Source organism: Stegodyphus dumicola, chromosome 1 (genome assembly GCF_044657685.1).
Source record: "Stegodyphus dumicola isolate Sdum_Otavi_A_Nest chromosome 1, ASM4465768v1".
Lineage (NCBI taxonomy): Eukaryota > Metazoa > Arthropoda > Arachnida > Araneae > Eresidae > Stegodyphus > Stegodyphus dumicola.
The window spans coordinates 201,970,067-201,984,048 of NC_140768.1; the positions used below are offsets into that span (position 1 = coordinate 201,970,067).

A 13,982-nucleotide genomic window follows, 5' to 3' on the forward strand; every position below is an offset into this window, starting at 1 on the left:
GGTGTGATGGTGTGAGCAGCCATTGGGTACACGACGCATACATCTCTAGTTCGGATTGACGGTACATTTCTGATGTACAGGGGTTGTGCCCTACCTTCGAGGTCCCCAAACGCCATGTTCCAACGAGATGATGCAAGCCCACGTATTGCACGTCGTGTTCTGACCTTCTTCGATATACAGGGTATTCGATTACTTCCCTTGCCAACACGGTCTCTATATCTGTCACCCATTGAACACATCTGATCATGGGTTACTGAGACACTGGTCCGCCACCCCTCTCCAGCTAATACCGTTGATGAAGTGTGGCATAGACTTGAAGCAGCATGGAATGAGTTGTCAGTCATCCAAGCTCAGTTTGACTCCATGCCTAATGAGGCAACGGCCGTTTTTAGCTACCACTAGCGGCAGCTGTTTCTAGTAATTTTGCACCCCTATAAACCTCCAAAATTCTTAACAAATTTAATCATTTTGTCTTAATGCCATACTGTTTATGTGCAATAAATATCTTTTTTGTATTTGCTTTCCTTCGTGGTGTTGCAATTTTAATGGCGAGCAGTGTATTATCATTTGAGCAAACTTAAGAACATTATACAGCTAAAATTTCTCTATGTATATCTACAAAATTCTATCGTAATCATTCAGTTTTTTTCTAAACGCTGATGGTACAGGACTGATGAAGCAAAATTAGCAGATTTATAATCTCCTTAGTATTGGTCGGTAGATAACTACTTTAGCATATGGTCTAAAATTTTGTTAACAAAATTGCTTTTTAATTAGTTATTGCTGTATGGGGCAACGCTGTAATATAATGTTAAAGATAAATTAAATTCTTAATCATCGTTATATGATAACAGCATTCATTATAGCGGATGGGATTTATTTCAAATAAAAAAAATAATAAACTAAATGTTCGAAAAAATTTCGTTAGAAGTATTTAAATATAACTGTAAAGTTTACAAACATTCTTAACGGAGTCTGTACAGTTTGTTTCAGTTATTATGTTACGCTATCATGTTGTTTATCATGTTTGGCACCTAGCAACTGCTACAATTGTGTAATATTTTTAATTTATTAAGCGGCGGGAAAAATAGGTAGTTTCTAAAGTGCTGCCATTCAGTGCGACGTAAGAGCTTTAATTATTGTATCAAATCAAAACTATTTAACAGACTGAGCGATATGAAAGCAATGAACTCATTTTTCTTAATTTAAACCAATATTGAGTTTAAAAAATTGTTAGCTGATTCCCCAATAGTTCAATAGATTGTTGAACTACTTCGTTTCAATAGTATTTCATGTACTGTTGACTTCGTATTGGGCCTGGTAAATAATTCTTTTCCATCGTGAAACAAATCATTGCAAGTGAATGTAATACCTTTTATATATATATATTTTTTACACTTTTTACTTTTGTTTATGAAATATTATTGCTTTATCTGCCTACGTTAAAAAAAACGATTTCGGCGAAAAAATTCGAATTTTTTATTTGCCCAATTTGAAAGGTCAGTTTTGTAGGATTCCGAAAATGGTTCATTTTTACGTTTGTGATAATTAGAAGAGAAGATATAGCCAATTAACTGCACCGGAAGTGAAAGCAGAAAGACCGGAAGTGCCACTTAAAAGGCTCAACTTAAAGGTAAACAATGGTTCTATCCATGTTTTTTTAACCTGTTTGTGTGTAAATTGTGCTAAAACGTTTCACTTTAATTCTGGGTACTTTTTTTGTTTCTGGCAATAATTATTTGCCTTAATTTTTTGAACTGGGACTGGCAACATTGCGATTTTTGATTACATTCATTCTATGCTTGTTCTTCGTTTCCTACACGCATATTCACGCTTTATTTTTGTTTAATTTTTATATTTATCCCTTTGCTTCTTTTATTTATTTTCTTTTGAACATTTGCTGTATTATTTTAAGTGTTCTAAGATGCCAAAAGCGAGATCCAAGAAAAGTAAAAAGCGATCTTTTTACGGTAATCATTATACAACTGGAACTCGAACTGTTTGTGATAATGATGTGACAACTGCAAGCTCATCGAAATTAAAAACTTTTGAACTTACAGATGTTATGACTGTAAACAATGGTCAAGACTTAAAAGGAAATAGAATATTTGATATTGTAAAATTAGCTTCTGTCTTTTCTATTCTCTGCTGTCCAGTGTGTTTCAAAACTGGCTTGCAATTAGTAGAAGATTCAAAATTTGGAATTTGCTCAAACTTTAGCTTGAAATGCAAATGTGGATTTATAAAGGCATTTTCTTCAACTCTCATAAATGGAAATAAGAATATTTTAAATTCTTTCTTGGTGTTTGGATTAAAACTCATTGGAAAAGGTTACACATCTGGTAAAACGTTGTTGTTTACTTTGAATTTGCCATTCATATCGAAAACAGCATTTAGGCAGCATGAAAGCAAATTGTTAGAAGCTATAAAATATGTATCTGACCAGAACATGAAAGAAGCTGCCAAAGAAATTAGAAATTTAAAGAAAAGTACAGCTTGTGGTGTTTCTGTAGATGGTACTTGGCAGCGTCGTGACCATACATCCCCGAATGGTTGTGTATCTGTCATTTCTATTGACACACGTAAAATTTTAGACTTAAAAGTAATGTATCAGTATTGCAGAATATGTAATGGCAATTATACAAAAAGTGATCATGTATGCTCGAATCATAAGGGTTGAGCTGGGAATATGGAAGTCGTCGGAACGTACCGAATATTTGAAAGATCGACAAAAAGTCGGGAATTGCAGTATATTGAGTATTTTGGAGATGGAGATTTCATAGCGTATATGGAAGTGAAAGACATTTATGGAAAAGACTCGGTTAAGAAACTAGAGTGTATCGGTTATGTCCAAAAAAGAGTTCGTACCTTTTGCGAAAATTGAAAAAAACCAAAAAAGGGTTAGGTGGGAAAGGCAAATTAACGGATAAATTTATTGATAAATTACAGAATTATTACGGAATTGCTATCCGAAGCAACGTAAGAAATTTACAAAGTATGCAGTCGGCAGTTAATGCTGCATTTTTCCATTGTTGTTCTAGCAAGGAAAAAGAAATGCATGGACAGTGCCCAGTAGGAGCAGGCAGTTGGTGCAGGTATCAAAGAGCACTACATAACGGATTGAAAATTTCAGAAAAAAATTCAGATCTACCAGAATCTGTTTTGAACATTTTTAAGCCTGCATATATGAGTCTATGTGATAAAGGCTTACTTTCAAAATGTTTTCATGGAATGACTCAAAATTTCAACGAAAGCTTTAATAATGTATTATGGACGATTTTGCCGAAAGAAACTTTTGTAGGTATAAACACTATGTTGATGGGTGCATATATAGCAGTTTTAATTTTTAATAGAGGGTATCTTGGATTACTTCCTGTGCTTGAACATTTATGCATATCAATTGAACAAGAAATAATTAAAAATTACTTTGGAATTGATAACGGAAGAATAAAGAACTCGAAACGTCATTCGTCACTCATTTCGCAAATAGCCAGAAAAAAATTAAAATCAAATAGGAAATCAAAATTACTTAAGTATAAAGGTATGGAGGGCGTGATGTACAAATGTGGACAATTTTAAGTGTGTAAATACAACAGAACAGTTTTTCTGTTAATGTGAAATCTTTAAATGCGTTTTCTGGAAAACTAATTTTTCTCTAGTGTTTTTACATATAAGAAATGTAATTACTCAAAAAGTTCTAAAGGTATCTCTATTAAATTTCACTATAGTGTTTTCTATATTATTTACTAGGTTTTAAGCTTCAATCTAAGTTCTATTTATTAATTTGATTGTTTTATAAGCATTTCTACATAAAACGATAACAAATATTTTACAAAAAACTGTGTTTTTCCATGTAATTATACATATTTTAGTAAATTTTAGAAATATCACAAACATTTTAGTTCATAACACAGATGAGTGTTGTAGTAGTATACAGTATAAATAAAATTGAAATATATGCTGTGGGAAAAAATATACGACATTTAACGTAAGTGTTAAATTCTCCTAAAAATTTGCATAAAATTGCATATATTTCAAACATTTATGAAAATATTCCTAAAAATTTACCTACTTTCATGATTTGATATAATATTTTGACTTAATAAATATATATTTAATCAGAATTCTGTGTTTTAAAAAAAAGTGCTCCGAACGTAGGCAGATACCTTAACCAATTGAGCTCTTTGGAAACAGTAATAAAAAAACCTGCTAATAATTTCAAATGTTTATTTCATTTTTAATAACAAATGTAATTGTACAAATTTAAAAATATTTATCTTATAATATATTGGTTGATAACTAAAATAATTTCTGACGTCTTATACTGTGTATCGTCTTCTTGTTCTCATTTTCTTGCTCGAAAACCGTATTTCTGCAGAATTTAGGAACTAAATTATATCGTTATACTAATTCTAAATAAAATTATTTCTTTTTTAATGTGCTTGTTGAAGTTAGGCATCGCATTTTAGAGAATATTAATTAGTCTTGGTAGAACAGTAATTAGAATTAAAGAATATTAATTAGTCTCTCTTGTTAGCTTTTAAACTTTGATGTACGAAGTACGCCCCCCTGCACGCATATTGCTTACAGCCGTCTATATTGTCAAGTGTTAGGCTTTTACAGAAGTTAATTAGGTATTTTACTTCATTCTCATACATTATAAAAGTCTTTTTAATTATATTATTTTAAAAATTTGATTCTTATTTTCCTGTGCATATGTGTATTTTACGCTTGTTATGAATGAGAATTTATTGAAAAAAAATATTTTTTAAGCTTTACTTTCGAAATTAATTATCGTAAAAGGCTTAGTTTTCTTTGTTTTCAAGCTTGATGAGAGGCCCCCACCAGCCGCCGTGGCGTAAATTGCTGAACATTGGCAGTTTATCCTGGGATAGAATCTCGACAAACAGGATGGCTGCATGGGTGTTCTAGACGTTTTCTCCGCGTGCTGTAAAGCATACCAGCCAATTTACCTTAAAAGTCCTTGACGGAAACCACTGTGTGCGTCGCCGTATTAAAAAAAAGTAAGGGACACGATTAACAGTCTAGAATTAATTAATTATGCGTTTAAATTTAATTTATTTCTGTTCACTTTCAAATTTAATGCGTTTAATTGATAATTCGCCACTTGCAATCTCGGGCTATCCTAAGCAAATAAAAAGCAGCTATATTTTAAGACAATTAATTGTTCCAGTTCCTTAAAATTTCTTGGAGATTTGAAAATAATATTTTACATCTAAATTTAATTTTATTCGTCAAGGGCTGTAATTTTATTTGAAACCTGCTTTACGTAGTATTTTAAAATGCTCAGGTTGATTTTGATTTAACATGTCACAATACATAATGAAGTTAATTTACAAAGAATTAAAGGGTGTTTTTCATGTGCTCTACTAGGGAACGATTGGTTTTAGAAAATTCCACGTTCCGCTACGGTGGAGAGTTCAGTTTAGTATTTGAAAACTTTTTACTTTTAACCTGCTCTTTTTCTTCCCGAAGTCTGGAGTTTGAATTAAAATTAAAGATAGTAATTTATCATTAGCTTTTCTAATTTATAACGATAAACTTGAACTGGTAATGCTACTTTAGTTCTATAACCCTAACACACGTGACAAGAAATGCCGCTATGTCTGAGAAAAAAACGACAACATTTTATTTAAACAGACCTTTGAGCATAAAAGCACGACTTTGTGCTCCAATAACAACAGCTTCTGAAAATGCAAATTCAAATAAAAGCAGTCACTAAATTTGAACGTTGAACTAGTTTTCATTCAAGTCTAAGACTACGCAATTAAATACTAAGTTACAAGATGGCTCAATAGCTTACCGGTGTGTCACATTTTAAAGTATCCAGTAATGTAAAATATCCAGTTTGCATTTTTCCTACGACTATCAAAATTTACGTCTACCAGCAGCTAAGCGATAAAATCGCTGAAACTGATAGTACAACCCGACTTCTAATCCTAAAGAATAGGTTTGAGACATAAAGTACTTCGCATTTTTTCCCATGCGTAAAGTAAATACCAAACGTTTCCCTTAAAAAGTCCTTCATGAAGGCATTTCCCTATTGCAGAGAGCCCTAGAGTACTCCGCCATAGCGAAAATAATCCTAATTCTCTAAAAAATGTTCTGTAGTGTCTTCTAAAAGTCTGTGATGAAGTCATTTCTCTCCCCAGTTTCTTGTTAGTCATGACACTGGGGAATAAATTTGTCAGGCAAATAAAAAAAAAAACTTTAAAAAGGGAAATATGTTTTCTCCATTTTTCCCCTTTCAAAATTGAAAAACTTTTCCCTCATCAGAAATAGCAGAGTAAATTGAAAAGAAACTTTTTCACATAGTAAGTAAACAAGGTTGCTGGATTTTAAAACAAACAGGATTTTGGGAAAGTAAATAGAAAAGTAAAACCAACTTTTTAAACTTAGTAGAAACATAAACAGGATTCATCTTAGAAAAATAAACAAGGTCATTTGATTTTAAGAGGGAAATTAATCGATATTAGAAGGCGAGATATTGAGAAATTAAGCTCACACAATCGAGTTTTCTTTTGATTCTACCGGAAAAATATCTTCCGCGTGCTCCTTGTAAAAGAAAAAAAAATCTGAGAAACATGAAGGAAGCCAAACAAAGCCCAACAATCTGATATTTTGTAAAGACTGAAAGATCTTGTGAGTTAATGAATTTGTTTCTTCACGACAGAAAAGTTCTTGGCTAACTCTTTCAAAAACTTTTATTTCGCTATATGTAGGCTAGTCCAAAACGGACCGCGAATGAATTTATTTTTAACATATACACAAAATATCGGCAAGGAAATAAATCTTCACGAATAGCTCAAATATCGTATGCTTGAAGAAAAAAAACTTATATGGAAATCTCACAATGGTTTTAGGTTGTAAAGCATTTTTTATGTTAATTAACCCATTTTCTTATGATCTGAAACTGTACTGCCGCATTTGTTTTCGTTAGCTCTCACCAGGATGTAAATGCGATACGAATATTTAAGACTCAGTTCTTGAAAGTTAGATTGAGAGCTTTTGGCAGCGATACTGGCCATAGTACTTTTCAATAATTATCAGGCATTTGAGAACCGAAGTAAATCACTCACATCATTTGAGCCAACACTTTTTAAGCTGTTTGCATCATAGCCTTCAGGATCTATCTGATTTAAATTTTAAATTCACGTTTCTGTTGCTGATATCCAACCGACCAGCCGGAAGTGATTAGTGATACTGTCTGCCGTCCGATGGACTCCGTTTCGAATCCTGCAAAGATATGGATAAAGGTATGGTACCTGTGCGGTAAGAGAGCATTCAAAACAAATGGCGAGCCGAAAGTCCTCTTAAGTGGTTGGTGATAAGGATAAAGGTATGGTTAAATCCTCGAATTGCATCTCGGAAGGTTTTCTTTCAAAACTTAGTCCATGAAAGTAGGTGCAGCAGTAAGCAATGCACGGCGATGCCTAATGTACCTTCGAGAACGCACAGGTGTCGCCGGCCTAGTTCAACCTCTTAATTGTTACTGATATCCCGCAAGTTGCGAAAATTTAACTTTGGAGCAGAAGTTATCCAATTATTTAGTTTAAAATCTTTAAATGAAAAAAATTGTTTAGATTTTCTTTTGTTTCAGGTGCTGATTCCGCAGAAGGTGCGATGACTTTTTTGACTGTTTTCACCGATTGACGATCTGAAATTAATTACGCAGATAAACAACTATACACCGTAAAATAAAACTCAGCGATATTCCCCCTTCCCAGCCTACAAAACTGGTCTCTATTTATACGAGCAGTAAGCCATCTTGAAGTTCTCCTTTCGTTTACAGAAATTCGTTACAAATGGATATGGGCAAATGTTGCAACAATTGTATAACTAAGAAGTTGTGCCACAATCAATAGCATTTCGGCAGTTAAACAATTTGCTGAAAACGGTGTTTTGTTTTTATAGCAATAGGATTCGGATGTTACTTCTACTACAGTCAATGACATTATGGTAAACACGTTATTTGAGAAGATTATCCAATAACAGTGGACTGACCAGCGGAGATGTTACGCATTTCTTTGGTAGGACATTCAAACAATTTTGCATGATCGTGCGTTGTGTGTATGCAAGATTGTATTTCTGTACAGACGCCAAGTGCAGGTGGATTTTGTCGAAAACTTGAGAAGTTTCATAGCCGAAAAGTTGAAAATACTTAACCACCTTACCGTTCCCCCCCCGCAACAGATTCGATCATTTGAAAATTATCGGTAAGCGTCAACAACATCCCACACTCGTCGGTATTAAATGCGGCATGGATCGTTATCTTCCAGAAACACTCTTCACATAGTATTTAACAACCTCCCAGAATGCAGCAAAAATGAAAAGAGGTGATTTGATGGTTTAATTGGTCCCGTTTCTCACTAGCGGGCTTGCATCAGGATCACCAACTTCAAAGACGGGAGTTCACTTACAAAGGCGGAAGATAGGATTACAGTGTGACGCTCCTTTCAGTTCGTATTGCAATGGAACTGCTGATCATTTGAAATCATGCCTTTAAGCTATCGTCCTTGTTTATTTTCAGATAAAAGAAATTTTTCTCTTGAGTAAGAAGACCGGTAGGCAGTTTCCTAAACAGGGCTTAACAGCTGAAGAAAGGTAGGAAATAATATTTCTATTATGGGGGGGGGAAGAAACAAATATTTAAGTTTTGTTTGACTGTGAAGTGGTTAAAAGCCATCATTGTCGCTGATGAGTTTTGGTTACACCACTACGATTCCGAAAGCAAGCAAGTAAGCCCAAGTAGGACGTAAATGAAAAGTCATTGGATTAGAGTTAGGTTATTTTAATATGGCAAAGCACAAGACAGCTATCTGCCTAAAGAGGAGAGATACAATTATGAAAGACTCTTTAAGGAAACGTGGGTCGTATTTACACTACACATGAGGTAAACCACGGAAACCAGTCATGAAGATATTCCGTTCACCTGAGTTCAAACTTGGGTCTAACTACTAGTATTCAGCAGTCTCAACTACTCGGCCACTGATGGGGGAGGAGTTATTTTGAAAAGGAAATTGTTATTTCTTTCTTTATCACAGAATGACTTATCAGCATGCAGTGCTTGAGCATCTGGCTAGTCCTACGTAGCAGTTTCGAAACCTGTTAACGAATATGTCTGATGAAAATCAAATAAACTGCCCTACCTCCTATCTAGCCTCATCTATTTTCGTGCGGCAATTCTTTATTTGCTTGCATAAAATAGATCTTTGAAACCATTTTGATTTATCAATGGCTGTTTTAAAAAAGGCGGAGGCGTTTTTCAGTACTTTTTTGTTGAAAAACGGGTTCGAGCACAAATTCTAGGAGAGGCAAACACATTGAACCATGTCGTAGCAAGTAATGGTGAGCATTTCAAAAAACACTCTGTCAAGAGAGTCTGTACTTGATTTATTCCTAGGTTAATATATTTATTGCCATTTCCTTTTTACTAGCCAGCATAATTTAAGGTAGCAATATGTTTAATAATATACATTTCTTACTCATAATATATATTACTTGGCCTTCTAAGAAAATAAAGAATTCTAAGAAAAGGATTTTGTTATATGAGTTCAAGTACTTCGAATTTAAATTATTGTAACTTGTCAGTACCTTTCTCGCAGTAGGGAAGCCCGTCTTCAAGGTAGAAAGAATTGTTGCCAAAAGGTTTCTTGCAATAGGCGCATATGAAGCACTCTGGATGCCATTGTTTGTCCAAAGCATTCAAGCAATCCTACGTGAAACGAAAACAGATTTCAAGACATATATAGACAGAGTAATGATACTGAAAATTTATTACAATTGTAAAGCAAATTATTAGCCATTTTGGATTATTTAAAATAAAATAAATCACAAAACGATTATATGACGAGAAAGAAAGATGTTTTCATTCTGATAAGGTTCCTTTGCTACACGTTCTGGAAAATATCATTCTTTTTTGGCATTAGGCACACCACAAGTCAGTTTACACAAAGGTTTTGGGTTCATCTATAACATACCGTGCACTTTTTATCCACCTATTTTGATAAATTCAAAGTCCTTAATCTATAATACATTATCACATTACTGAATATCCGTTACTTAATAAGAACTGACATTATTAAGCTGGTACGCTTTACAGAAAACACACATTATCGCATGACTTATTTTTTTGAAAAACAAATTATCATACTTACTGTAAGCCTTTATTTTATGAAAACGTATAGTATCACACTTTAATTTTTTTTTTACTTTATGAGACCACATGACGTTGCAATAGTTGAATTTATCAGTTAACCAGAAATATTCATTATTCCGTTTTACATTTTATAAAAATCACATGTTTTAATCCCGTTTGTATTATTAATGCGCAATGTTCCTATTCCAAACTGGAATGCAGTACTTACCCCTTTGATTCGAACATTGCACTTATTACAGATGGGAGCCAAGAAGGCTTCGTAGCAGCGCTCGCAATACAGCTGACCTTGCTCCTCTACGAAGCCGATGTCGATTAGATGCGTCTTGCAGTGCAGGTTGTTGCAATGGAAGTGATCTGGACACCACGTACGGTTGAGAGCAATGATAAAGGGACCTCTAAATTAAAAAAGAAGAACATTGAAGTGATAAATGCAATTAAGAGGGGAATCTGTCAAAACTACAGATAAAAATAAACTACGACAGTAACTGACACTGAAAATTTAATTTACACTTTAATTTTTTTCCGCTTCTGGCTACCACACCACTAAAACTTAATTTACAGTCTAAACGTGATTTACAGTGTAGCCTTAGGGTTACGTAGGTTCAAAAATCTAGAATCCTAAGCCTAGGAAGATCTCTCGGGTTCCACATTTTAAGCCTCTTCTTATAATCCTAGTGTTGAACGGTATTAAAAAAGTTCAACGAACTCTTTCCAATCATTTTGGACTAATATATTATATCAGAGAACGTTACTTATGCATTTATTACACGTGTGATTTGGCAAATGACGCCACTGTGAGCGAAATATAAAATCTTTAATTTATCATCCCTGCAAAACGGCTAAAATTTCTAGAGTGTTACTATTTTATTGGTATAAGATTTTTAATGTATATTTTACATTACAGCTGCCTAAGAAACTGAGTGATTTCAAAATTAATTAACGCATTTCTTAATAATTCAAATACTTATTTTTTAATAATGTAACTAACTCACATATTTACGGCAATGAGTGATTTGAATAGAATGTGCATGTGAGTCGAAAACCGAAATTAGCCTAATTTCTAAACAAAATATTCATCATTGGTTACATATGTATTTTAGTCGCTATCTAGCTGGAGTCATAATTCGCCTGAACTTTTTTTTAGTCTGCTTTTGGTAAAGCGGTAATGTTAAATGGCGTGATCAAAAGAGAAAAATGTGAAGGAAAAAATTGCATATGTTTTCAAGTCATTCTATATCCCCAGATAAAAACTTCCAACAGGAAATACAGCGTTTCTTTAATTACGATATTGGAAATTGCAGTACTATCATCAAATACATTTTATAATGAACTTTCAGTGTCAACCCTTTGCGGCACAGTGTGTCCTTTCAGTATTTCAGAACCCTTTGCGGCACAGAACCCTTTGCGAAATCCCCCTTTCAGTATTTCAGAACCCTTTGCGGCACAGTGTGTCCGATCTGGACACACCTAAAAATTTCCTTCGGTACGCACAGAAAAATTGAATGAAAAAGGATTCATAGATTACTATAGGTTACTCTGAACCTTCTTTATTTATAGTATATGGCAGCTCAACACAAACCAGTCCATATATTTTAGCCATGTTTAGTTTTTTAAGACCCTCATTTTTCAAAGAAATCTTCCAGATATTTTTAGGGTATAAAAGGAAATGTTTGAAAAGAAATTTTTATGTTATTTTTTATGTATACTAATCTCCTTATTCTATGTTATTTTTAAATTTTTACCTTGAAATCTTGCCTAAAATCAAACGGCGAACCCTAGATGTGCTCAGACCGGGCTCACAGATAATCTAGGACAACTGAGAGTCTGTATTCTTTGTTTCTCCGCGTCTCATCGGTCAGTTCATTGACAACAATGCTCGTTTCAGCACTATTTCGAAGCTCTATTCAATCAGTGTGCCACTTTGGGAACACCCACAGAATTAAAACGATATGTGCTATCTTCACAAAATTTTACTTGTGTACTCCTCTAGGCCTAATTAGACTGCCTACCATTTTTTTATGAAAACTCCGACTTTAAAAGGTAGCGTGCCGAAAAGGGGTAAAAAAAAATTGTTTTTAGTTTTTTTTTTTTTTTTCTTGAGAAAAGCAATATTACTTTGGGTGCCCACGATTCTAATTACAAAAAATAGCTGAAGTAATATTACGTTTTCTTAATTACCCCTCGAGTTCAAAATGCAAAATTTTCTTGTGTAAATAGGTTGTTTATTTATATTTCTCCTAATCTTGGTTTCAGTCTGAAATTCGTCAGATACCCGTGGACTACTTCGAGATTTTTCATAACATCATTCTAGAGCACAGACGGTAATTGTAATTGTAACAAGTTCTGGGAGTTTCGTTTAGGTTTTGTTGGAAGCCATTTAGTTTAATTTATAAAATTATTTGTACGGAAGCAACTTAAAGGAAATTTTAATGCATATTATGTACGTAGCTTTTCGAATTATTATATATAGTTTTTGTAATAATAAGAAAAAAAAGCTTCATTCTTATACCTGATTATAAAATCTACTTTTATACCTGATTGGATCTCCACAATCTGCGCAGATAGGTATCCTTCCCGGCGCTTGCTCCTTCATCAGCTGGCCACGTCCCTTCTTAGGAGCAGGTTTCGATCCTGCTCCAGTCGGTACTCCGGGCTGAGCTGGTGTGGGGGTCGGTTTTAGATCTACGATGGGTGGCAGAACGGGAGCGAAGCTCTGGGCCTGAGGACCTGACGGCGCTGGAGCAGGAGCCGGAGCCTCCTTCACTGGTTCTGATGACGTACACAGAAACACGCGTAGATATTAATAAATAATAATAATTCTAAATAAAATAGTAAATACGAAATAACTAGAATTAAATAAAATATGTGAAGATAAGCAAGATGATATTATGTTAATAAAACTAAATAAATAATAAATATTATTGAAGTAAGTATGGAATATAATTAAATTCTAGTTTCTCTAGCCATGCATAATCTAACGCTATGCAGTTTTGGTCTAACTACTTAATCGTATACTATCGCCTAAATCAAAAAATTAAACTGCGAGCTTATGATAGAATTTGGGTAAATCTTCTAGTGTTCAGCTTGTACAGAAACACAAAACAATGTCTTTCATATTCTACTATACTGAAAATAAAATTAATTCTCTAGTCTGAGGCAAATGAAAAGTATTAACTAACCTTTCTATTTTCTTTCTCTAACCTTAAATGGAAAGGTTAGTGTAACATTTCCATTTAACTCTTGAATTAATAAAAGACAATACTTGTGCTACAAAAAGAACTCTGCCACTTACGTGTATTTAAAATATAAATTTCAATGCAAATTAAAGTAACGCAAACTGAGGCTATACACAAAATAGTCTACTTAATCCTCGGTTTAAATACTCAAGCAACTAATTTACATTCTGGTGAGGACTATGAAAAAGAAGCTGTATCAAAGTTTTAAGTCATAATAATTGGTTAATTAATATTAAATCCTGCAATCTTACGTGAAATTTGATCTCACTGATAGACAACATCTTGTTTATATTTCTTTGTAATAGCGATCGTTTGCATTTTACGATTATCGTAATTATTTGTACTTTGTAGAAAAAAGTTCTGTTATCTTTCTGAAACAATTTTGTAACAACTTTGCGCTTTTCATTTAGAAATTTTGCTCAAATTTATAAAAATTTGATATTTTGTAAGAAACACTCTTGCATTTTTAGAATAATTACTGATCATGCTTGATGCCCCTTCCTTTCATGCATCTGGGCTCGTACCCATTATATCAAAAAATGTAGCATAAATATCGTAATTTCAGA

General features: G+C 33.5%; 1 protein-coding gene across 3 annotated transcripts in view; it reads right to left on the reverse strand.

Annotated features, from left to right (window-relative positions):
* LOC118201726 (uncharacterized) overlaps positions 1-13,982 on the reverse strand; it is a 149,885-nt gene that overhangs the window by 14,563 nt on the left and 121,340 nt on the right. For all 3 annotated transcript variants that reach the window (XM_085824808.1, XM_085824797.1, XM_085824801.1), the window contains 3 exons: positions 12,715-12,949; positions 10,389-10,575; positions 9,616-9,736 (listed from right to left, as the gene is read on the reverse strand). In XM_085824808.1, coding sequence (XP_085680934.1) covers positions 9,616-9,736; positions 10,389-10,575; positions 12,715-12,949 — 543 coding nt within the window. The remainder of the gene's footprint in view (positions 1-9,615; positions 9,737-10,388; positions 10,576-12,714; positions 12,950-13,982) is intronic.